This window comes from Labrus mixtus, chromosome 6, assembly GCF_963584025.1.
Source record: "Labrus mixtus chromosome 6, fLabMix1.1, whole genome shotgun sequence".
In the NCBI taxonomy this organism is placed as follows: Eukaryota; Metazoa; Chordata; class Actinopteri; order Labriformes; family Labridae; genus Labrus; species Labrus mixtus.
This window is the reverse complement of record NC_083617.1, coordinates 3,972,207-3,999,015: the sequence shown is the minus strand read 5'-3', so window position 1 is coordinate 3,999,015 and position 26,809 is coordinate 3,972,207. Positions and strand designations below refer to the sequence as shown.

The following is a 26,809-nucleotide window of genomic DNA, read 5'->3' as shown; positions in this document are numbered from 1 at the left end:
TCTTCGCTTCTCTTTCCCTATCAAAAGTTTCTGCATTTTTTTCCAACATTAGTCTACAAGTTTGCTAGCTTGCTCTGCTTTTTTCGTCTTCCAGTGCATCGTCTCTGGACGCCAGAAGTTGAAGAGAACAGTCCGGTCTCTTTATTCATAGGAAAGCAACTTCGAATCAATCTTGGACTTCTACAGTACTTGATCCGCTCGGAGTGCAGAACCAGGCAATGCACTCCCCAACCTCCACCTCCACCTCCACCCCTTCACAACTGCACAACTTCACAAATGCAAAGACATTTGATTTGGTCAAAATTTTCACATATAAACATCTGATGCTCCACCTCAGATGTTTATACCTATGTTAAGTCTTAATATTTAGTACCTGCCCTTTGTCAAAGAAGCCTCGTTGAACAAGAATGCCACACGATTGTGAGCCTTGAATCTTGAATCAAAAGGGAGAATCTAGTTAAACAGGACAAAAAGCTATACAGCTGCAGACAACCACTTTATTTTACACCATGTGCAAACTTATCCTCTAGTTATTATTATTATTTTTTATCCATTTATCTTCTTTTTTCTCCTTCAGTGCACGTATGTCTCTGTCTTATCTACCCTGCCATGTTTGATTTCCTGTAAATAGTCTTTTTTATTATGAACTGTTATTTCCTTTCATCTATTTTTATCTATTTGCACTGAGCAGTCACTTATTTGTTGTCATTCCCAATAAAGACTATATCGTGAATCTTGGGTCACATACTTAGTAAAAGAAGAATCTTTGTGGCAGTGCATGGATTATTATTTGTAATTGTAACAATCTGAAAAGCTTACATAATACAGCTCCTCTTCAGGATGTACAGGATATATGGAGACGTTGTGGCCATATTTCCTTCATGAATTATACAACATTTAACACAGTGTGAACTTCCTTAGAGATGCTGGACAAGGTCATAAATGTATAATGTGCCATAAACATGACAGAACAAATAAAGTGCAGCACTAGAAAAAAAAAAAAGTATGTAATCATTCAGGTGTATCTCATAATAATCTCTGAAGTGAGAACTCTTGCTTGGCTGTTTTCATTTTCTCCCGTTTTATGAGTAAATGATCGGTTGCAGTAATTCAGCTCCATCGATTTGTGAGATAATATACACACACCGGATGAGGAGTGTACCTAAAACCTCCTGCCTGTGTTTAGTGCCTTTAGAGCGGTCAATTAATCAATCCCAGCAGTTTTACAAGCCTTATCTCCAAAGTTGCCTGTGCCATAAATGTCCGTGGATGGATGCTCGTGGAGGCAGAGGCGCTGTCCAAGGTACTGCATTCAGCCCCTCCCCGGTAGACATCACTGGGAGACACGTGATACAGCTCTGTCTGTGGCTCCTGACAGTCGCTGGATAAGCTCAACAAGGGAGACCAGATTGCACCTTCTCCTTCTCCTCCTCCTCCTCGAAGATAACCGGATTTTGGGCTCTGCGCGCTCCAAAACGTCTCCATCCAGGCGGGTTGATTCCCCTCTTTTAGTTGTGGTTTTGTTGTGAACCACACGAGCAAACTTGGAGCACGGGATATTTGAGGTAATTTTTTTTCCAACACTCTTTAAGGTTTATAGTGGAGTTAGAGTGAAAGTGGAGCCCTTCTCTTCCCTATTTTTCTCTCTCTCGCTGATGCTGAGATTCGCTTGAAAGCGGAATCTTGATGTGAAGGTTTTCGCCGTGTTTGGATTTGATGCTTAAAAAACGGACTGTCGTGGTTCTCCCAGGAGCTCAGACCGAGATGCTTTGAATCAAATCGCCGTTTTCCCCCCTCGTTTGCCAACTATTTTTAGGTCCCGTACGAGTAAAGTTGACGCGTAAAGGTAATAAATACGCCTCGTCTTGTTTTTGCAATGATTTTTTTTTTATAGTTGTGAGAATCTTAATAATCCGCAGATATGGGTTTAAAGCAGACTGTAATTATAGTGCGCTCTTTGCAGCTGTCGTCCGGGAAAGATGTTAAGGTATGGGGGCATGTTATTGATGAGAGGATATCCCGTTCTGGCTCAATAAAAACGTTGAATTCCGCTGAGGATACTTAACATGTATCGGTGAAAGCATTAAATGACATTAAAGCCTTTGTCGTCCTAAATACATTTGCTGTTTATAGAGAGGATGTCACGGTCTGTTTTAAGTGCGGTGCGTGAGTAAACCAATCCACAATCTTTCAAATGCAAACTACTCGCGGAGATTTTAAAACCAGGTCGCTCCCAGTCTTTTTTTTTTATTTATTTCGCATTTGGAGTTTTTTTTGGTGGAGAAGCAGAATCCCTCTCTCTTAGTCCCCAGTAAAAAAAAAATAGTGACGAGGCAGATATTGTGCAAGAGCACATTTTGGAGTCTGACTGAGACCCAGCAGGCCCGGCTGGTTTCGTCTTGCACAAACGAACCATTGTGAATCAAATGACGCACTTTTTCTCATGGTAGGTCTTCAACATAGCCTTATAGTGTACACCGGAATGCTGCTGCTGCTGATGGTCATTCACGGCTGCAGAAGTTGTAAAGAGGGCAAAGAAAAGTAAAAAAAAAGGAAGAGTAATAAATCAGCTTGTTTCATTTTCTGACTCCGATGTGAATGAAATCATCTGCAGGAATTGTTTAGACGTGCAAACATCTGATTAAAATTTCTCGATTCGCTCATCAATACTAATATGATTTCCTCTTAAATTGCACGAATGTTTGTTCGTTTGCATGTTAAAAGACTGCTCCTGACAGACTGAGATGTTGTAATGCGAGGAGATTCATGACTGCCCCGTGCTGCTGTGTGCTTCCTGGAAAGCCCTGATGGTATTAATGTAATGATACGGCCTGTGTTTATTGTAACAAAGGCCTTTTCTGGATGTAAGTGCCTGATTGTCCCTGCTTCTGCCTTAATCTCAGCATTAACTCAGACTTTTGATTACAGCTTTGGCCCAAAGTGGATTTGTAAAATGGATCCAGTGAAAATGCTGATGCTGTCATACATTTGCCTTTCTTTTTGCAGAGGGCTTTGGGACCGAGGACTGCCTTGACAGACAGACAGACAGACAGACAGACGGCTTTCTTTTGCTGAGCTTATCAGCCAGCGTGGCTCCATATGGCTTTTTTTTCTCTCTCTCATTGCTACGGAGGATGCAGGGTGAAAAAGCCCTGAGCAGGGTTCCCAGTTACCCGCCAAAAGAATGTTGGCATGACCATGAAGATTAAAGCTGCCATTTCGACTCAAGTGAAACCGTGCACGCTTTAACCGGCACCGGAAGGGACCGCTCCATAATTGCATAAATTAGACCCGAGTGTGCCCAATGGATATTTGAATCCCCGTCACTTTTGCTCTTAATAGCCATGGCAGAGAGGACCTTTAAACAGTTCAAACTCTTTTGGCGCCAATAGTGAGAGGTTTGGCCCCGTGGCCCTGGATAGTGTCAGGTAATGGTATTTGCTCCAGGAATTAAGTGTCCACCAAGCCTCTTGCTATGCAGATATATCATCACAATGGATCTTTTCTCAGAGGATGCATCAGTTTTCACTCATATACCCATGTAAACATTCAGTCGTACACCAGTGTACTCTCTTACAGTCAAACGTAGATATTTCCTGCTTTAGAAAAGGCTCTCATTAATAATATCCAGCCCTATACATCCCTCTCCACCTACACACACACTCGTGATTCCAAGATGGTTTTACAGAAGCCCCATGGCGCCCACCTCATATGGGTCGGGCTGCTCATTTGTTGCTCTCTAGAAATAGCCACTTGTCTAGAATTTACAGGCGCCGAGGGACAGTGGGCTCGGTTTCCAGTGTGGAACGCGTGCTGCGAAAGCGAAATGAGCTTCAACATGAAGACGAAGAGTTCCCACGGCTTGCTCGTCTACTTCGACGACGAAGGATTCTGCGACTTTTTGGAACTCCTCATACTGAACGGCAAACTCAGCCTCCGCTTCTCCATCTTCTGCGCCGAGCCGGCGACCGTCGTGTCCGACGCGGCGGTCAACGACAGCCAGTGGCACGCCGTCGCCGTGAGGCGGAACTTCAAGAACACGACCCTGACGGTGGACGGCGAGACCAAATGGGTGGAGGTGAAGTCGAAAAGGCGGGATATGACTGTTTTCAGCCATCTGTTCGTTGGTGGAATACCACCGGAGTTGCGGTCTGTGGCGCTGCGGATGACGTCGGCGGTGGTCAAGGATCAGCCGCCTTTCGCGGGTTGGATAACGGACATAAAGGTCAACAACACGGAGTCCGAGATGATCAATGGCGATGGGGTCTTACAGGACCTCTGCGGTACGGCCAACATGTGCTTAAATGGAGGAGTCTGCAGTTTAATTAACGAGGAGCCGACATGTGACTGCTCTCAGACGGGCTTCCAGGGGAAGGACTGCAGTGAAGGTAAGACATCTGGATTCAGTTGGTACAACATGTTCCAGTCACACACAATACGGACTGAATTTAACAAATTAAAAGCCCTCTGTTGTAATTACCGTCAGCCCTAAATTACTGCATTCCCTTCCTCTATTCAGCCACATGTTTGCCCAAGTCTTACCATGTGTGTAATTGATCCACAGTATGTTTGTTTGTAAAGAAACAATCTCCTGCAAGGCCTCATTAGCAAAACATGCAGGTGTCTTATCATTCCCAACGGTGTCTTCCATTCTTATCAGGCAGGTCCATGGGGATTGGTTGACCTATGAAACATCATCTCCAATGGCTTACGTCGAATGCACAAGCAGGAGTAAACATCAACGAGCCAGATGGAGTAAACATGGATGATGTCATTGAAAGTTAGTCGAGGGAAAATGGGCCTCTAAAAGTTGAGATACCCTTATCCGAGGTAGATCAACCAGATTTTTCATAACTTTAACTTTTCTAGTGTTGGACAAAAAAGGGTTTGTATTTCATTTCAGGGCAAAATTACTTTTTTTTTGGTTGTATTTTAAAAAATGAAAATAGCAAAAAATGATTCTCCGAAAGGCACAGTTCTTGCTTTATCTCGTGTATCTCTGGAAATCTGAATCAGAATGACACCAAATTGGGACTGGATGTTCACAGGTAGTCACTCTTCACAGTCAAGCACAGTCAACACCACTATCATTGTCAGTCTTTGAAATGCACACACTTAAACACACATAGTCTAGGCGGAAAATTCTGAAGGTATGGATATAAAACCCTGTCATTTTTAAAGCAAGGGCACCAATCATCAAACTATGCCATTTATATCGTCTAAAGACTGTTGTCTCATCCTAAAGTTATCTGATGATTCACTGTACCCTCTGCTGTCACCAGCTCCTAACAGGAAACTAGTGGAGCCAGCACTTCAAAGCCACCTGCACAGAGGGGCCCTGTTGGTTAAGGAAATGAGATGGATAGAAAACAATAGAATAAGACAAAAAATCAGGATGTAATATCATGATACAAATACAGAAATAAACATGCATGTAAAAATATAATAAGCTAACCAATAGCTTTGGATATTTGGCAACAAAGACAACCCCAAATACTAAACAGGGATTGGCTTTAATCACATTAAATCATGCTCCATCATTAACATATAATTCTCTTTAAACAGACTAAACAATGTACCCACAATGGCTGTCCCACACCTTCCCTCACAACTGGGCTCTGTATTCATTTAATAATTCTCACTGACTGAAAAAAAAAAAAAGAATCAGCCTGAGAAGAAAAAGCACTAGCAGCCCAGCTAATCAATAACACAGAAAAAGAACACGGGGTTCTTTGAGGTAGAGAGAATAGTGTCGCTCTGACTCCTTCCTTCTCATCCCTGGTGTTGTTGGTAATGAAAGTAGTATCAGTATTCTGGGTATTCAGCGCAGAGCTTCCCACAGATTGGCAGGTTTGCTGCTGTGCCGGGGAGGTGCAGGTTTGTTGGTCAGGCTGAGTGTCGGTGGGGGGGGGGGGGGGGGGGGTGAGAGTGTATGCGTTGTTTTTTCCAAGACTATTTTTGAGCTTTTACTCGAAAAACACACTGGTGGACTCATAGGCTCATTTAAACATATATGCTGCTGTGGATATAGGCCATATCTCATTTACATTTCACTTCATTTGCTCATGTGTCTTCATTCAGGCAGATTAATCTTTTATTAACAATACGCTCGTTAGGCCAGCGTTAGATAACTCATCCTGCATTACTAGATATTCCCATCTGATTGTCATTAGTCATTGAGGCAAATGGAAAACACTACTAATTAATAAGTCCTCCACGTTCTGTGCAGGCTCTGTTTTGTTTTGTGCTGTACTCAGAATTTTTTAATGGTTTGAATACAGCAGGGAGGATGATAGCGAGGGTCTTTATTAACCTCGTGCACTGAGGATGAATAAATATTGTTGTATAGTTCACAAACAGGCTTTGGTTGTGGGGCAGCATTGTGTGTTTGTGTGTTTTAGATCATTGCATGTCGGCCAGAGATATACAACCCCCATTTTCTAAAAAGCTGGGACATTTGTGTAAAATGTGAAATAAAAAAAAACAGAATGTGATGATTTGCAGAACAGTGGAGGTCCTGTATGTGATTGAACATGGTGCAAATATAATTTGTTTTTGGAAAGATGACGTGCCCAGTTGGAATTCGATGCAGACCCAGTTGCAACAAAAGACTGGAAAAGCTGAAAAAAAAAAAAACCTAATGGAAAATCTCACAGTTAGTGAGGTTAACTGGAACAGGCTAGTTACATAATTGGGTTTTAAAAAGAGAGGCTGAGTCGTTCTGAAGTAAAGATGGGGAGGGGCTCATCGCATTGTGCTGGCAAATCGTGCAACACACAGTTTTTTTTCTCTGTGGGTGGTTGGGGTGGCGGTGGGGGGGGGGGGGGGGGGGGTAACCTAGTTGCCGGTGCACATGCCCCATGTAGATGCTGTAATCCTCCAAGTGGGCGGCCCCGGTTTGAATCCCACTTGTGACTCCTTTCCTGCATGTCATTCCCCACTCTCTCTCTCTCCCCAATTTCTGACTCTATCCAAAGTCCTGTCCTGTCTCTACATAAAGGCATGATAGCCCCCCCCCCCCCCCCCCCCACCCCAAAAATACATAAATAATAATAATGTTTTTGAACAAGTGAACAACAGTTTTCTGAACTCCTTCCCTGTGCACCACCCCCCCCCCCCCCCTCTTTCCCCCTGACACCCAGAGAGGCTACAGACTAGTGAACAATGAATGCACCTGCTCTTTCTCTCAGCCGGTGTTAAAACACACATTGTACTACTTACTGCTCTGCTCTACCACACTTAATGCATTCGCACTTTCTTCACATTTTTTACACTCTGTTCTTAAAACACGATCACTGGGCCTTCACAGGTTTGTGTTTCCAGCTGTCATGTGCCCGGTTTTTAACCCTTTAGCGTCCTGTCTCTGTCGTGCACCTCGTTCTTCTTTTCATGTTTGTGCCTCTGTTCTCTAAATGTGTTGGATTTGAGGAGAACCGCATACATTCAATCTTGAACTTTGTATCAAGTTTCAAAGAATTTGGGGATTCGATCACCTACATTACGTAATGTTATTTAAGGATTCAGAGATCTGTGTTTGCAGGGGACAAAATCCAATATAGGGCGGCTGTGAAGCATACAACAGAGTGTGAACATGACACTGTGCCAACTTTATGAAACATGTTGCTGGCATCAAATTTACCAGGGCATGTCATTTAACCAAAACAACGACATTTCAACCAGGAGAGACTCTTTTTAGAATGATCAATTATCAACTTAGGAAACAAATGTGCAAAGTCTTTGGGGATTAGACTCCATCATGATGACATCATGCACTCAGAGGGGTAATGAGGCCGACAGCAGGATAGGATGCCCCCCCCCCCCCCTATAGAATCTAGACCCTGGTGGTGATGGAGGAGATAGAAGAACGCAGGATGTGATGAGGAGTGGGGTTTCTGAGGCTGGATCTGAATGAGAGAAGAAGAGAAGAGAACTGTTTTTTTGGTAATTTGACCGCGGCAGGATGATTGGTTGAGAGAGGTTGTGGCAGAGTCGGGTTGGATTATTACTTGAAGAGTAAACGCCCCGAATCAGCTGATCACCAGAGCGGGGAGACGGAGGAAGTGGTAAAGAGGGAGGGGCTAAATTGAATAAGGAAATGGAATAAATGTGTGAGAGAATATAACCAATCGTCCTGCTTGAGCTCACGCTGAGCTCCATTTGTCAGTTTCATCAGTTTCCATGTTTTTGCAAATCATCACATTCTGTTTTTATTTACATTTTCCACAAACGTCCCAGCTCTTTAGGAAATGGGGGTTGTACCGGCTATATTTTCACACTCCGCTTTATATCACACTTGATAAATTTAGATCAACATTTAACTGCGGTAGGAAATACACTTTGACGTGTCACCTAAAAAAAGACGGTGTTATTTTCTCTCTGTGCTCTCTTTGAGGCAGACTCTCTTCTTTTTACTGCATCATTGCTGTTATTTATTTCACCCAGCAGCAGCTTTGGCCCCTTTACGGTAATACTGTAAATTACATTACAGCAAAAATAAAAACCTGCTGAACACACTTTGGCTATTATTTTTTTTTGCCACTAGTGTATTATAATGTATAAGAGCCATACTTGGCATTTTTTTTCCTTTGCACTAAGGAGGAAAGGTAGTGCTTGTTCCAGGGAAGAGGAGTGGGAATCTAAAAGAAGAAACTGTCTGAAGAACTTGTAATGTAAACACTTTCCTCCTTATATACGGCAGCCGTCTTTTCCATAATGTGTAAAACGTCTGCTGATTATAGACTCATGCGGGTATGCAAATAATGCAACAAAATGCTGCAGACACAACAACTTACTACAACAGAATCTTCCAGATTAATATCCACATAATTATCGTGTTGTTTTGCTTCAACACTTGTGTGCATGGCTGCACGCTGGTGCAGTCGTAAGCAAGAAGGTTCCTGGTTTGAATCCCCGTCATATGTGTGGAGTTTGCATGTTCTCCCCGTGCATTTGTGTGGGTTCCCTCCAGCTTCCTCCCACAGTCCAAAGACATGCTCGTTAGTTTAACTGGTGACTCTAAATTAGCCGTACAGTGTAGGTGTGAATGTGAGTGTGGCTGGTTGTCTGTCTCTATGTGTCAGCCCTGTGATTGGCTGGAGACCAGTCCAGGTTGTAACCCAACTCTCACCCAATAACAGCTGGGTTTGGCTACAGCCCCCTGCGACCTGATCGGGAAAAGCGGTACAGATAATGGATGGATGATATTTGTGTGCATTCAAGTCAAGAAAATTGCAGCCCTGGAAATTAGGCATTTTCACATGTTAAGATTCTGTCATATGAAAAAGCACTAATAGTGTTCTGCCTCCATATTTACTCATTAAAAAACTAATTTCCAAAGTTCCACTGATATATTATTTTGTCTGAGATGAGATGGGCCGTAATCCTTTGAGGTCGCTTTGACTTCAAAGTAATTAAGGACAGAGACAGAAAACCTCATGAAACTTTACTCCTGATCTCACCTGTCACTCAAGATTACTGAAAGGTGTCTTCAAAACACAAATTCAAATGCTCTGCTTTTGACTCGCATTCGTTTACCTGCAACATCCTTTAAAAGCTACTATACATCAAATAGTAGTCTCCTCAATCACTTCCTGGTTGAAACATTTTCGAGCAACAATCTGTTGAGTGGGATACTTTGGTGCTCATGTTCCTGGTGGGCTCTAAATTAATCTGTACTTTGAAGCCACGTCATTTCCTGCATGTGTGAGTGGGTTTTAATTTCTCATCAAATGTAGGGAAAGATGATCGTGTCAACAGCAGGGTGCCTTCTGATGTTTAACGTTTAATGGCCATGAAAGACCTAACTGGTGATGTTATTGCTGTGTTAAGATGAAGGATGTAAAAGATATCGGCCTCGTGCTGCATGAAGGAGGAGCAGTCATTGTTTAAAGGGGGTTCATGTTATGTCGAGAGCGGCAGAGTGGCAATGGTGACGAGATGCATTAAAGTCATGAAGATGAAAGTTGGTGTATGATCACCACAGAATGGACTAATCACTCCCCCATGCTCATATCTTATGGCTTATGGGCTGTGTTGACTCGTGTTATTCTTTAATGAATGACCAAAATCAAAATAAAACATCTCATTCATATTGCTAAAAAATTGCCCGAGAGATTTATTTGAGATTCAAAGAAAGGTTTTCAACGATCAATACAGGGACGCTGGTTATCGCTCACATGATGTCAAGGTTACCACATTTTAGAAAAAGAAGCTTTACACACTTTGCCTCAACGCTGCACAACATCATTTTATCTATTCAGCACTTTCATACAAAACCTGCAACCCAAAAAATCTTCAAATAGAAATAAAAACAGAAAATAACCAAACTAACATTTTGATTTCTTCTTGTTACGACGGAGGATAAGGGCCACGTTAAAGGTTAAATTTCAACATTAATCTTGTAAATTTACAAGATTAATGTCGTTATTTTTTCATTTTTTTCTTTAATGTGGCCCTAATCCTCCGTCGTACTTCTCGTTAGCAAAGACTAAAGAAAATGTCGTCAGAGCTTTCATTATCAAAGATCTAATTTTAATCTCGTCCTCGTTTCGTCTTTAAGGTTTTTAAGGAACACGTATCATCATAATATTTGTTAACTTTTGAATTAATCTGATTTGAAAGCCAAACAGGACAGCTACATCTTACATTTCCTTTTATAAGTTATATCAAACAACTTTGCCAACATGAGAATGAGTAAAAAGGTTGAAAAACATTATGAATGTTAAAAATAGAAATATATTCATCGCATCGTTCAAATCTCATCTCTGCTTGCTTATGACACATATTATACCTGAATCATCACTTCAAAAGATGGAAGACAAACTGAAGGTCACTAAACTGAAGACTAAAAAACCACAACAGAAAAACACTGAGGTGAAATATCAGCACAGGCGTCTGCTGCTGTCACCACAGACAGACACTAACCAGAGTGTGGGACTGGAACCCTTTGTCTCTCGCTCTCGCTCTGCTTGGTAGAATTTCCCCAAATATACAAGCTGCCAGCCAGTTAGAGTGACATTGTTCTCTCACGGTGTCAACCAGCAGCGTCTGTTCAGCAGAACAACCACGAGAGCGAAAAGGTTTTTGAGGTTTTTGAGGAGTTTCAAGAAGAAGAGCTTCATGTCATCATGCAGATTTGTTTTCCCGCCTTCTATGATCGGTCTGACGAGTATTTTTTAAAAATCTTTTATTTTGATTTTTTAAAGCCACTTTGGGACAGAATTACAACCTGTGAACACAGATGAGACATTAAATGTTCAACTAATCCATATTCAGTTGTGTTGGTGAACTCGTCGTCACATTGGTGGGAATTTTCAGTAATTTAAAGATTAGGGCAGTTTTTGTGGTGCTTTTATTTTGAAATTTGGTACTGTCTTCAGCTAAGGGATAATTGACTTCCTGTTTGGATAAACAGGAAACTCTGGTGTTAGGTAAATCCATTCAGTAGAACAGAACCTGCAGATTCAACACTGTTTTCGCTTGTTATATGACACAAAATGACAAAGAAGTAACAGGAGACGCAGCGACCGCGCTACATCGACCACGCTACAGCGACCGCGCTACATCTCAAAAAAATGTATGTGGACTCAAAATATTTTAATGTCAAATTCAAATCATGATATCTTCGCTTCTACTAGGTGTATCAAAACTGTGATTATTCTCCAAGTCAGCAGATTCAACAAGTGGTGACTACTTGTCTTCAAGTGGTTGGGATTTGACGTGAGGTCGATGTGAACAAGTGATGTATTTTGGTAACGAGGGCAAAAAACTGCAAGACAGAGCCGCTTAAAAAAAATTCACCCCCGTACAGTGTGTTAGATTGGATTATTTTTTCAAGACTGGAGGTTGCCGCTTGTGTAAAACCAAAACAATGAGCTGAAAGGTGCTAATGGAAACTGCAGAGTTAGGCGATAATCCTTTAGAGGTTTGGTCAGCATGAGTGCGCCATCTCTTTTAAGTAAGCTCTTGACTTAATGAGAATAATGATTACTGCAGCTTTAAATCCTCCTAATTGTAGTTTGATTGCAGCGGGTACAAAAGACAAAAGGATTCCTGAGATTGCCATCATATGCTTAGATAATCAAAGAATGACCAGAGAGCAAAAAAAAAAGAGCAAAATGATGTTTGGCCTCAGTGTATTACAACTATCTGCCAGTTCCTTAAATAAAAGAAGACAACAAAAAAGAAAGTAAATTCTAGTTTTAAACTAAGAAAATTATTGAACAATAACAATTTTTAACATGCGTCATTTTCCACACAGTCCTTGGATGCTGCGTTTGGTCGGCGCCATGTTATTGCAGAATCTGGCGGGGCCAACCTGGCTGGTTTCTGGAGCGTGAGAGTGCCAGTTCATTCGGTGCCTGTTTTGATGTAATGTTGATAAAGTTATTGGATAATATGGTCAGGAGTCTGTATGTATATTCTTTTGTTTTGAAAAATGACCGGATGCTCTGTGTGACGTGGAAGCAGTTTAGGAAAGCGAAACAAGATCCGCAATAAGTGACGTTTGGAGCCAACATGCTCTCCCTTAGACTTGAAGCTGTATTTTAAAAGAACACAGACAAACGCATGACCCAACACAGCTGAAAATCATCGTTCACCAATCAGGAACAAAAAAAATACTCATTATTTAAATAGCAAACTATCATAATTGCATAAAGTTAATTGAATACAGAAATATTCTCTGTAGAACTCAGACTCAATGAAACATGCAGTTGAAGTGCCTACACAGAGAACAATACATATAATTAAATATCAATATTGCATATACAGCACAGTACATACACTTTGAAACAACATACACTGATATATAGAATTTAATTAGAAAAGCATATACAGCTATTTGCATGAAGGTCATATTGGGATTCTGTCTGTACACATTATGATGAACACATACAGAGGGACATGTGTGTAAGCCATGTGCACATCGTGCATGTGTGACGTGGAAACAGTAGCATTGACTAGAGTGGCAGTGAACTACCCATCATCTGTGCTTCATGCATTTTATCTGCCATGTTTTCAGAGTTCCTGTCCCTGACACCAGACCATCTAAAACATGGTATTATACCTGCACTGATGAAAGGCTGTTGGCTCTTTATGGCTCATTTCAGCATGGCACTAACATCCACAAGACAAAGACATTCAATTCCCAGCGCAGGCATCCATGCAGGAACAGTATGAACTCATGCCACCTTTAAGTCACTTTGGATGAAAGCATCCACCACATATTACCTCTGCTCGGCTAATTTACTATTCTAGCAAAGAAAAGTGTTTTTGAATTCTCCGTCTCCGGGTAATGTCGTTTACGCCGTGTGCTTTCTCGCCCTCCCCAGCTGCATGCAGGAGGGAAGTGAATTCCTGTGTTTATTTCAAATAGTGTTTAAAGCCAGTGTCCTCGACGTCGTAACAGAGGAATCACACACACACACACACACACACACACACACAAAAGACGGGGTCCGCTCATGAGGTCCCTTAAGCCCATGCATTCGCTCATTTCCAAAAGTACACCGAAGTTGAGAATTTACCTGTCCATTAAATAATTTAAAAGCTGTTGTATCACTTTGATCAGATGAAAGGATTACAGGATTAGCCACCAGACCTGTCAACACTCCCCTGTCCAGCCGCGACACGCTTGCACAATGTATTACCTCACACACACACACACACACACACACACACACACACACACACACACACACACACACACACACAGTAAATCCCTTTGATCGGTTAAAACAATTATTTAAATGCACTGTTCTATGGACCAGGAAGTTCCCAGAAATCTGTCCTCTAGTTTCTCATTAGGGAAATAACATAGATGCATTGCATAGCTCCATATTTCATCCTGATAAAGTGGAACGATGTTGTTTATTCCATTGCACATTACCTAAACATACTAAATCAGCCCGGGCAGAGAAGTAGGGCAGCCCTCAGGAGAGGCTGTACAGCTTTTTTTTTTACAATGTCTTATCTTGTACATTATGCAAACTTTAAAAGGATACAGTAAATATCTGTGACTGCATTTGAATTGAACGTTATGATTCTAGCCTTTTGTTGGAAGTAGTTGGAAATCCCTAAAAAACTTGCGTCACTCGTTGAAGCGCAGCCAGTCAGACAAGTTAAGCCACTTGATTTAGCAGCTAATGCATGATGACAGAGCACCAAAGAGTGACTGTGGCGTACAGTGAGTGAAATGATGTCGCACCTTTTTTTTTCTTTTTTTTTTTCCACATTTGAGTCACAATCGTCAGCTAGCTCGGTTATGCAAATTTTTTTTTTTTTTTTTTTGACACGATGATATCACCACAGCTGAGTCATTACTGATAAAATTTAAAAAAGACATTCAGTGAATTAGAGGGAAAGCGCCGAAGGGTGTGTGCAGGCTAATGCTCACATTTTTTGACCATGCCTTCTTCTGTGTGGGTGTTTTTTTTTTTTTCCTCTTCCACAGCTAATTGGATTCTGTATTTTTTTATTATGTTTTGTTCACGGTTGACCGAAAAGAACAATTAAAATTGAGACGCCTTTTGCTGAATCTCTTCCCACGTTTAATAGTCTGAACCTGAACTTACAGAGTCAGACATCTGCGTACAACAACATCTCAAGGTTAAGTATTTATTTTTTTAAATGACTGCTGATAAGAGAAGTTTTTGCTACAGGCAACAACAGCCTGTCATTCACCCACTCACTCACACTGACTTTACTACTACTAATTGGACAACTGATTTTTTTTCATGCGCTCTTACTGTAATTTAAAAACTCTTTCTACAGCCGAATGACGGCGCCCCCCCCCCATGTTGGAAATGCCGTATCAAGCTAACTTTCGGTCAGCCTAGCAACAGGCAAAGAGCTTGGAGCTGGGGCGGGCCTTAAGCCTCCTGTCAGTCAGATTAGCGACGCTCCTTATCGTGCATAGCTCAACTAAAACAAGGCACCGCCTGTACAATGTGGACCATTAAAGAAGTGAGCTATTCAGACTGATGTGTTTGCTGTAAACATGTTTAATTCTGCTGAAAAAAATGGGCTTCCAGGCTGACGGGTACTGCAGAGTTGGGTGTCTCTGCCATAAACTTTTAAATTAAAGGATAATGTATGTAGCCGCCATTAGGTCACCTTTAGCTGAAGACAGTACAAAATTTCAAAATAAAAGCACCAGAAAAACTGCCCTAATCTTTAGAGTACTGAAAATTGTGTGTAAAGATGTTTTTCTAAAATATTGTAACCTTGACGTCATGTGAGCGATAACCAGCGTCCCTGTCTTGATGGTTGTTTGTAGACTTTTGCTTTGACGCTACGAGTTTGGAATTTTGTCACCATATTGATTTTGGAGCCAAAAGTGACTGTATTTGTTTTACTTCGTCTCTATCCTGTGTGACCAGGAGCCTTGTTAGCAATAATTCCTTTATGCCACCGGTGGGGTCTCACCCCGTTGGCCGTTAGGTAGCAGCTTAAAGGCTTAATATGTGATTTTTCACACTTAAATATAATATAAATCAAGTATCTCCTCTGAAAATAACTCTGTGAGTCATGACTGTCTACAATGGGTGTAACACCCGAGTCCCACTGTCTGTGATGTTTTCAGAGTTTTCAGAGTCCTATCTTCAGTTTGTTTACATCGCCCGTACAGCCGGCTGACTCCTCCCCTCGTGTATAAAAGTTGTTTAATTGAGGGACTAGAGAAAAGAAGAATAACATACTGTACTCACTGCTTAACTGTGTTTCTAGATCACGCTCATTTCAGGTAAATTTACATGCAGTGTGAAGATACGAGCATAATAAAGATCGCTAGCATTAGCATGCTAACACAACAATGCACCGCAAGTTGTTTTGGTTTCATGCTGGTGCTCAAGGGCGACATCTGCTGGATCAAAAAATCGCATATAAAGCCTTTAAGGAAATTTAGCACTAGCTTCTTTTGAAACCAAGAGGATACATTTCAGTATGTTGAGTCTATGGTCTGTAAAGGAGCGGCTTCTGATATAGCATTTAGGCTGCTGCAACACTGACAGGAAGATTCCTTTAGATGTTTAAAAAGAGGAAGTGTCACTGAGTAAATTATTTGTCAAGCCAGACTTTTGCAGCAGTGTTTTTAGGAATCAGAGCAGCTGTGTTTGACTTCTAGCAGAGAAAGTGTCGGACTGCTCAGCAGGCAATCACTCTGTATTTGTTTCTGAACGAGGAGGGGAAATCAGTGTGAAATTTCTGTTTGGTTGACGCTCTTGGCTTCACGCCTGAAGTCAGTGCCGCACATTTGTGCCAAGTTGCATGCCGGGGGACGACTCAACTTAACACAGAGGAGAGCAGGAATGAAGCGGAGCAGTGGACGGGGTTATAATGGGTGGCTGAACAACTTAACTGACAAAGAGCCTGATAGAAAACGATTTAAAGGTACAGGACGGTGAGGGTACTGTTTGATATTTGTGGAGGAGACATTAACCAAATTCTCTGACCTGGATCAACCAGAGGAACAGTGATTCTCGCACACATGCATCAAGACAGTTACACGACGACTCAAAGTGAGGAAAAATCTGATTGTGACGCTGCAATAAAGGTCGGCGCATATGACTTTAGATTCATTTCACAGAATTTTTTCTTCCCGGTAATGGTATTACATCAGAGTATTACAGTATTAAAAGGGGATTGAGCATATAAACACAGCACACAAAGCCCCCCCCCCCTTTTTCCCCCTCAAAGAAGCTGAGCAGAACGTTATGTGGCTGTACTGATAGTCCTTCACTGCACACCCCGACAATGCAAAGACATTTAGAGAATACACTTATGAGCCTGTGGTGCTTTCACACATGCAGGAAAACTCCTGAAGACGTCCTGATCTTTTCCTCATGAGCTGTAAGTGTGAATGCAAACAGCCAAAGTTTTCTCTCGGACTATATCCCAGAATTCTTCCTTCCAGCCTTTCCTCGCATGAAGTCTGAAATATATGTGATGGGTGTAATCTCCATGCACATACGGAAACCGCTTCATTATGTTTTTTTCTGTTTTCTGTCTGCAAGTATCCTGTAGTCCGCTTATTGTGGCAGCTTAGATCCAAAAATTTCCGCACAGAGAGTGAAAGACAGTGGGCCTGTACCCGAGACTCGTTAGTATCAAAAATTCAAAAGCCCAGACATGTTTTAGATTTATTAAACTGATTCCAAACAAAAAGTCCAAAAGATGACGATGATAAAGATAACGATAACGACGAGGGTCAACAGAAAATATTCCAAACCCACTCACCCTCTTTGTCTAGCCTCCCGCCGCCCCAATGGACAGGTAAAAAATAAGCTAAACCAAGCCCACTGCAAATTACCGTAAATCATATCAAACCCATATAAGGAGCAAAATATAACAAATAATCAACCGAGGTAAAAAAATACACATTATGGCTCCTGCACCGCTCTTTTGTTGGTATTATGAGTATGTTGAAGTACATGTAATGTTGAGAAAAAAAAATTCAAAGTGAGTGATGCACTGGGTCATAAAATGTGGAAGAATCAGGTTCTCTTCAAGAACAGGGGACAGAAGTCAAATAGCTTATACATATATGACTGTCCTGATTACAAACTGAGTTCATTGTGAAGAAAGGCGGTCTAAACTGAAAGTCCGAGGCACTCTCTGATGCAGTTTAAAAATCCTTGATTAACAGGGATGTGTCTGCAGGTTTCAACCCAACTGAGTCTCCGCCAGGACATGAGCATCGAGCAAAAAGCATCACAGCATCAGACTGTTGTTGTGAGGGACACTTACCTCAGGAATATTTCAGGAGCTGCCTGTCTGACATTTTCTACAAATCTTCAGGAGAGCGTTTAAAAAACGGCTTTAAATCTGACATTTAAAAGGCAACGCCATAACTCTGAGATGATTTGTTTGCATGGCTCCATGACACCGACATGTAGAACGTTGATGACCTAGTTTAAGTATTCAGTAGCTGTTTTTTTTTTTTACGATTACATGTTTGAATTAAAACCGCTCTGAGACCCATGATCGACTTTCATTTTGAACGAGCGGCGCCACCTTTCAGGCATGTCTGTCACTGTGCGAGCACAAGCCGTGTAACCCTCACTGTATCTCTGAACGTGTCACTCTTGTCTGCAAGCCTCCTGCAAACCTCACTCAGACAAAAGCAGATTAATAGTATACTGCTGTCTCTGAGTCCAAAGACAGATATTGGGATCAAAAGATTAGAGGGATTTTCCGGGCGGATTTTTGCCTTGTTTAAATACAACTGTTCCCGACTGTCAAAGGGTGTTTGTGAAATTCTTTGACACCGAACTCCTCCTTTTAAAAAGGGATTCGTCCCCCCTGCGCTAAATAAACACACATGAATACCCATGCTGCACTCACACACAGGCTTGTATTAAACTGGGCTTTACTGGGTTTTCCATTCAGGCGTGCTTAGCTGTCACAGGGATTTAAGTTTATATCATGAGATGTTTAATCCATTGATAGATTGATGTTTCTCTTTGCACCGCAAGGAAGAGACATCTCATTCAGCACCTGGCAGAGTTCTAGCGTTTAAGAAAGATTTTCCCCCTTCGCCTATCAGAGATTTATTCATACCTATGTTTTTATCTGGAAGAATATCTCACTTTGCATAATTGCTGCGTGTTTTCTATGAAATCTGAGCGTTTTGATCTCACCTACGCAGATACATAATGAAGCCGTATCGAGGCGAGCGTTATAGCCTCTTTAAATTCCAGACTGGAGTCGATATTTTTTCTCTTTGAAAAGAAGTTGCCTTTGATGCTGCCGGTTGGGTGTCATCCTTCATGAGAGTCGTCTGAAATGCCAAAAAAAAAAAACAAAAAAAAAAAAACGGCGCACTGCCGTAATTTGAAAGATGCCGCAGTAATGATGGAAGCCCAGACAAACACTTTTAAGGAATATTTTTTTTTGATACTTTGAAGACCTGTCGATTGGAAAAATAAACCAAACTTGAGTCGACTGCAGTGAAGTGTACACTTTTGGAGGTGGGTTTGTGTACCTACTGTGTGAGCAGGAAAGTGATCCCTCTTAAAATATAAATACTCTACCCTTAGTCGAGTTTGTGATTTCAATATTAAGATGATTAAACCAGTAGCCAACTCTGCTTTTTCTGGCAACAAATCATTGGCTGCACACCAGGGATCCTTCTGAATTCTTACAAGACATGAGTATAACCTAATGGTAAGATATATTCATATTACAATGTTTGCAAAATGACTACCAATTCAAGAAAACCATGGCAGCATCTACTCTTTGATATTGTCTCAATTATGTGAATATCGGTCTTGATTCTGCCTGGTAGGAAAGTTTGACTTCAGTTGCACTCTTGAGATGAGGCTCTGCCAATATGCCTCTACAAACCTGAGAGGGCGGGGCCATATCTGTGCCCGGTGTGGTGGCAGGGCCATATACATAGACTGTAAATATTAATGGTGGAAGCCTGAGTGACGTCATCCATCTGTTCCTGCAGGGGGCTCCGGAGGCTCTAGGGCAGCAGGCGCCATGCTGGAAATACCGTCTCAGGATAACTTTCAGTCAACCTAACGACAGGCTGGGAGCATGTTTCTTGATGTTGTAATATATCGGGGGAGAGAGAGAGAGAGTGGGGAATGACATGCGGGAAAGGAGCCAGAAGTCGGATTTGGACCCGGGCTCCCCATGGCCCCTACACACACCCACGATAGCTTAAACTATACTTCTTCCTGCCTTTTGAGAGCTCATCTGAGTGCCTGAATTCCTACTATAACGTTTTAGTCATTCATAATAAAAACTGATGCAGCTTAATCTTAACAGTTATTAGAGATGTACGGATTTGTGAGTGGGATCCAAAACCACAGTTTCCCTAAGCACCTGCTGCGCATATTTAACTAGATAAAGGTGCAGGGTGAACATCAGCACACATGATGACTGTGATTTCTGTTACAATAAGAGTACAAATAAGCCGAGCCCATCTTGTATTTAACATTGATTTCTCAGTTTTTCTTGTCAGGCTTCTTTACTCAAGTCTTCTCAAAACAGATTTACTCCACATCTGTAATACTATCTATCCTGCATATATCCAATCCTGGGATTAAGATTATGAGAACTACTGTATAATCTTCTATGATTATCCTGTTGGATCGTTCCAACCCACAAGATGTTGAAGAATTGAGGGAGGTCTTCAGCACATCTGCTCCCACAATCCTCTCTGTTTGGGCTGTCTGTTGCGAAATCTCTGGATTGACTATATTGTCCACACACCATATGTCCCACGGTCCTCAGAAAAAAGCTCTGTAATAAGATTATTAATTAAATCACCAACACTTAGGCTGTTTGGTTATATTTGAAAAGGGAAAGTCCAGTGGCAGATTTTCACCCAGAATGGTGGAATGAAGACGGTTCGGTTCTCAAAGTGTCTGTGGCGCCGCTGAAGGACTCAGATGGCGAGAGTAGAAATTGCACAGTATGGCCTCAGCTGTGGGAGCTAGCCATTTCGATCTGAGTGTCTGGTCACTCTGCCTGTTTCCTCTCTCTCTCCACTCTCACTGTTGCTTGAGGAGGATAATGAGGAAGATGGTGAGCTGTGTAACACCACTAACACTCCTCTGCTAGATGAATTAGGTTTTAGGCCGAGGTACTAAGAGATGAGCCCTCACTTAAACTCATTACTCTTGATTTGCTTCAGATTGTAATTTAACAACAAATCGATTCCTCTGGTAGCTCTGACCTTTGCTGGAAGGCTTTTTTACATTTTCCCTTAAAGCGCCAATGCGACAAGGGACTTTAGAGCAGCTCTTCTGCTGCTACTTTTCAACGCTACAACTGTTAAATGGGCTGGCTGTGGAATCAGTACTTTTTGTTCTTCTGTATTACTGCACGTACAGGGATGACATGGTACAGCCTGAGAACTACCACTTTTTGTCATTTAATTTGGGCTTTTTATGCCTTTTTTTTTTTTTTTTTACAGAGATAGGACAATAGATAGAGTCAGAAATTGGGGAGACAGACATGCAGGGCAGGAGCCACAGGTTGGATTCAAATCTGGGCGGTCTGCCACAACCTCTGCACATGGCACGTGTGCACTAGGCTACAGCTGCGCCAAAAGTTCTGTAATTTCATCTGAGATAAGACATATTTCAGAGTTTCATAGACTGATGTGTTCTTCAGAAAGGGCCAGATAATAACTCCACTTTTCTTAAAACCAAGCGGCAACCTCCAATGTTGAAAATGAAGCCAATGCAGATTTGAAAAAAAAAGTCAGTTCCTCGAGTGTCCGCTTTAGGCTGGCTCCAAAAAACCTGGAAGTCCCATACATACAAAATGTCTGTTTTGACAGGAGAAATTCATGTTTCCAGCTTGGTACTCAAAATATTTTGGTCTTATTAGTTAATGTATTTATCAGCACACACTGCAGTGGGGAGAATCTGTTCTGTAACTCACCCAGTTTGATTTTATCTAGGATATAATTTATGCATAATTAGGGGCGTGTCAAATCTACCTGCAAGCAACTGCATTTTACTGGTTTGTCAGGAGATTTAAGACCCTGCCTGTCGTTGGGTTGACTGAAAGTTTGACAGAGTTAGCATGTCCAGTATGGCCACCGCCATGGATTCTGGCTTCTGTAGTGGAACGTACAACCACAAAGTAGGCTATTGTATTTATTATAAGGCTTTTTGCAAAAAGGATCAACACAGAGTTCTGCACAGGACACAACCCAGAGTGTTGACAAGATATAAAACTGTTTCCCAGCATCTTTATCCCTCTGCTAGATTCAGACAGTAACCCACTTTCAGTGAAAGAGAGGGAGCATGAGTGGACGTAAATTAGGTACTGGGAGTCCCACACAGGAAGGATACAAAGCAGAAAGAAAGATGAGGATGTCACACAGGCACTTTTCACTTGATGCTTTCATTGACTGTGATTTAGAAAAGGCGTCCATTAGCTAGGAAACATAACAGAGAGGATCAAAAGATCAGGAATGTGGTTAAGAAGGACATTAACTCATCTACATGGTAGAAGAAAACACTTCCGTTACACTTCCAAATAAGCCAATGGGTGATGTCACTCAGGCTTTGTGCATGTTTGTTTGCAGCCAATGCTTAAGACAATGTTGAGTTGCATGATGGGAACAATATGATCGCAGGCGTCAGCTGGACGTCTTTCTGGAGGAACTTAAGATTTCAGACGAGAAGTAGATAGTATGCAGTAACTAGTTTTAAAGTTTTTCCCCCTCATCTTAGATCTAACACCAGAGTCGGCAAACTTCGTTTCCTGACGTCATTTAGAGACACTCGAGCGTCTTCAAACAGTCACTTTTACTGCTTGTGCACTGTCTTGTTGCAAATATTTGTACGGCTCATTTATAGAGATGTCCAAATATTCACATCTTTTATTTCAACGAGAGTTTCAGCTTTTCCGTAATGAAACATTGCTTTTGCTGACCTACTTTTTTCAAAGCTGGGGCGTGATAAACTGCTTCAGTTTGAGGCTATTTAATAAAGTATTGAATTGCTTCCATTAAGAAGTGCCTGTTGCTTAATAATTTATGTTGTGGAACTTCATTTAACATATTACTTATTTTTCATTCAATGACGATGATAATACAAGTGTAATATTATACATCATGCCCATGTTAATCCTGTTGTCCACACTTCCTTGCCGCTGAGGTGGAGGACAGAGCAGGCCGTGCATGAATGAGGACGGAGGTGGTTGTGGGGACGACGCAGTCCGATGGTGGGGGCTGGGTGTCGGTTGTTGGTTGGAACGACATGGTCTGGTGGTCGGGCGGTGTTTGAGGCTCGACAGGGTCCGATGGTGGTGGCGGAGCGCTGGATGTTGGTTGGGTACGACACAGTCCGATGGTGGTGGCTGAGGGTCAGGGACGTCGGGTGGTAGTAGTGCCAGATCACCCCGCAGGAGGTTGGGGGAGCTCAAGTCATCATGATACTGTGAGGGACAAAAATGAAGCCCCATTCACTGAATAATAACTCTATGAATCCGTCCATCGGGGATGCACATCATGAACGACCAATTGTGTTTGATGTCAGACATATTATTAAAAGTTTGAGGTAAAGTCTGACTACACAATTTTCCAGGGAAAGATTGGGGCCATTTGCTTTAAAGCTGCTACATTACACACACAATTAGGCACTCTGAGAACAGGCTGCACAAATCTTTCTTTGGAATGGAAAGCAAAGATTGAAATGCAGCTCTGACTGCAAATTTCATAAAAACAGAAAAATAATTATAAAGGCACATATTTAAATTCATTTATGCTTCTTTACATGTGGTAAAGAGTCATTTAAATTATTTTTGTTTTATCGTTGAGAGACTTGAATTAGTTTCCCTTCAGAACACACAAGCTTCATTCAAAAATGTACCTTGAGCTTAACCTCTCAAAGACAGAGATTATTCTAACTGAACTAAATATTAAAAGGCTCATATTTTCATCAAGCATCCTTAAAATCGATGTTGATAACCAGAAGAGAAAGTCGTAACCCTTTTCTGTCAAGCCCATCAGGTTTTCAGTGACAGCTTGTCCTAACAGCACCCGATGCAAGCGAGCGTCAGCGACAAAATCAGCCAGATTTTATTGTTTCCTTTTCTTGTGTCCTAACTACCAGCAAGCTCGTCGTTTTTTACCCCAACGCCCCGTTTCCATTTTCTTCTCTGTCGCTTGTGTAGATGGACAAAGAACGAGGAAGGAGGGGGCTCTACACTCTCTTATCTCACTTAACAGAGATCGTTAGCTTGTTGTACAAAGGGGAGAACGCTGCATTACTAATATCCAATCATCTGTGATGGAAATGTTGAGCTTTGATTTGTGTCAACAACACCTGAGAAAAACTTTTTTTTCCAGCTCACCGTGATCCGCTAATTGTGTTGTGATTTGAGTCAACAGCTCGTCAATACGAAGCACAGCACAACTGTTTGTCCACCTTCAATACGAAAGCACGAGATGTCTTATTGATTGCAAGAGGAAACTGAAGACATCACAGAGCAAAGAATTAAATATTTTTAACAGAAGCTCGATGCAACGCAATATATAACGCTCGCTTGCTGTTAGGACACGGTGTAACATCTGCCTGGCATTACATATGACACCCAGTGATGTGTAGTATTAACCTTTTTTGTTGTTCATATTTTATTTTATTGGTAATAAGAGTTATTGGTAATAAGGTGCATGACTGACCTGACAGTCAGCAGGCTCATTGTTGCTGTTTTTCAGGAGGCAGTGGAGATTCTAGAGTCTGTTGGGGCCCTAGGCAAAAATCAATAGTGGAGCCCTCCAACCTGTGTTCAGCAGGGCAGTAAGATGGGACCCCTTAAGGGAGGTTTCCAACTGTCATTGCAAAATTTGCACAATTTTGGCTACTCTTTTGGGGCCCCAAGCAGTGTTGCCTGTTGACTAGCAGGGTCTCTGTCAGGAGGCTTAAAACCCGCCTCAGCTCCAGCTCTCAGCCTGTCGTTAGGTTGACTGAAAGTTAGGATGAGACAGCATTTCCAACATGGCAACCGCCATCAACGGGCTTCCAAAGCCCCCTTCCTTAACCAATGACGTCACTCAGGCTTCGTCCATTAATACTTACAGTATGGTAAAAACCTAGACATTTATGGGACAAGACCAGCAAAGAGATAAGACACACTGCTTTGCCCTCAAAATTGACAAAAAACAAAAGTTCCTCACAGGAGCTTTAAGTTTCCAGTGTCTTTAAGTTAAATTTCTTAAATTCTCAATTTGTACTAAAAATAAGCCAAATAAGAGCAAGGCGATATTAAAGGCAGACAAAAAAAAGAACATCCAACAAAGCCACAGCTCTGTAAAGCTTATGACATTAAGAGTGGAGGACAGAGGTTTGATTCAGGCCGACAGGAGGATCTAAATTGTCAAATGGCAGAGAAAAATGAATTATATCTATTGCTGGATGTTGAGTCGAGTAGATGTGACACATGTTCCTTCATGTGAAATGTAGCGGCACCCAGAAGAACCCCCCCCCCCCCCCCCCCCCCCCCCCCTTGCTAATGCATGTTTCCTCAGCCAGCTGCATTCAGACACACTGCAGGCCAGACGTGTGTCTTAACGACATTTCATCCAGCTGGCTGATACCAGCTTGTTTAATGTGTAATAGTGGATTGGCTGCTACAAGTTTTTGGCTTTTTATGGACTGTCACTTTGGTGGGAATCAGTTGTCACAGTTTTGATCGTCAGGCATTTTTGAGCTCACAGTCAGGGCATCGATGTTGTGTTGAGGTGTCAGAAAACGTCTGCGAAATTGATCCATAGATTTATTTACCGCCTTTCATTTCTTTCAGCTGTCGCGCACCAGATGTTTAATGAGTTTAGAGGCTTCAATTTGAATAGCAATCTAATTATTTTTCCATGAGCCACACACCATGTCGATGATCAGCAGCACAAGACCATCAGAGATGCAGATCGTCTGATAGACAGTTGAGTGCATTTTTGGTGTAGTGTTACCAGCACAATAGCACTGGGATCACTTTGTCAAGGGGATTAAATGGATTTACGTCTCTGGATTAGGATGTAACCAGCTGGGTACGTTTGTGAAAGGAAGTGTATGTGTATGTGTGTGTGTGTGAGAGGGAAAGAGATAGGGGGCTTGTTTTAATGGTCTCTGTCAGGTGATACTGCTGTTAGAGAAAAGCTTCTTTTCTTCAGAACAGCACAGAATAAAACCGCCTGTAGTGCGGCCGCTGAGGGTTGTAAAAGAATCACTACTGGAGACAATTTGCAGAAAAAGATGTTCTTGTATCAGTCTTAGAAATCTTATTTATGAGCACAAGGCGTGTTTCGATATGTCACAATTAGGACATTATTCATGCCTCTTTCCTCAAAAATATGGTATTAATTGTGTTTCGTTGCTTAGAAAAGGTGCTTGGATGGAATTTAAAGCTCCTGTGAGGACTTTATCGAGCTTGTGTCGATCTTTGTGATTCGTTTGGACAGAGCTGGAACATTTAAAAGTAATGTTTTGCCAACAAAAAAATATATATTTTGAAAGTCTTACATGAAAATCGCAATGAGTCATCAGCGTGAAAAAGGCTGTTTCTGCAGCATGTGGTTAAATTCCTCATCTGACAGCTATACCACACAGGGGGGGGGGGGGGGGGGGCAGGTACATCAAACTAATTTATACAAAGAAATCAGAAATCAATCTTCTCCATGATGATCTGGATTGCTTTTGTTTTCCATACAGAGACATCAATATTAAATTCAAAGTTTGCTTCATAAATTGCTAAAAAAAAAATCCCAACAGGAGCTTTAAAGTTGACCTATTATTCAGGTCCCCATTTTAAAACTCACATACAGTAGTGTTGAAATGCTGGACACCCATACTGTTTCAGATCATGAGGTAAATGTATGTTGGAGTAATCCCAGGATGAGTCTGCAGGAGGCGCTAAACAGCTTGTTTTGCAACTCACATGGTAGTTCCTCGATATGAAACCAAGAATTTCATCACTTGGCTTCAAGCATCTAAGCTAAACTGTTAAAACTCCTACATAGGCTCTATTCTCCCAGCGCTGGAGAGCAGACCCTCCCCTGGCAGCCCTGTAGCGTTCTGCCTCCTGGAAGGCTTCCAGAGAGCTGGCCAATCAGAAGAGAGTGGGCACTTTGGGAGGCGGGCCTTAATGAGACAGCAGCTGAAACTAACAACTTCAGGCAGAGGCTGAAATCAGGGTTTTTACTGACACCAGTATCAGATAAAAAAAAAAAGTTTTTGGGGCTATAAATCATGTTAAGCTACTTTAAAGGTTTCACAGACTGACAACATGAAAGGTGAAATTAAGTATAATATGGGATCTTTAATAAAACATTACCATTACATAC

General features: G+C 41.8%; 1 protein-coding gene across 13 annotated transcripts in view; it reads left to right on the top strand.

The window, feature by feature from the left end:
* The first annotated feature begins 1,379 nt into the window (after positions 1-1,379).
* Positions 1,380-26,809, top strand: part of LOC132975171 (neurexin-1a) — a 343,741-nt gene continuing 318,311 nt past the window's right edge. For all 13 annotated transcript variants that reach the window (XM_061039539.1, XM_061039533.1, XM_061039528.1 and 10 more), the window contains exons 1-2: positions 1,380-1,565; positions 3,007-4,388. In XM_061039539.1, the coding sequence (XP_060895522.1) occupies positions 3,677-4,388 (712 nt within the window). In that variant the 5' untranslated portion in view covers positions 1,380-1,565; positions 3,007-3,676. The remainder of the gene's footprint in view (positions 1,566-3,006; positions 4,389-26,809) is intronic.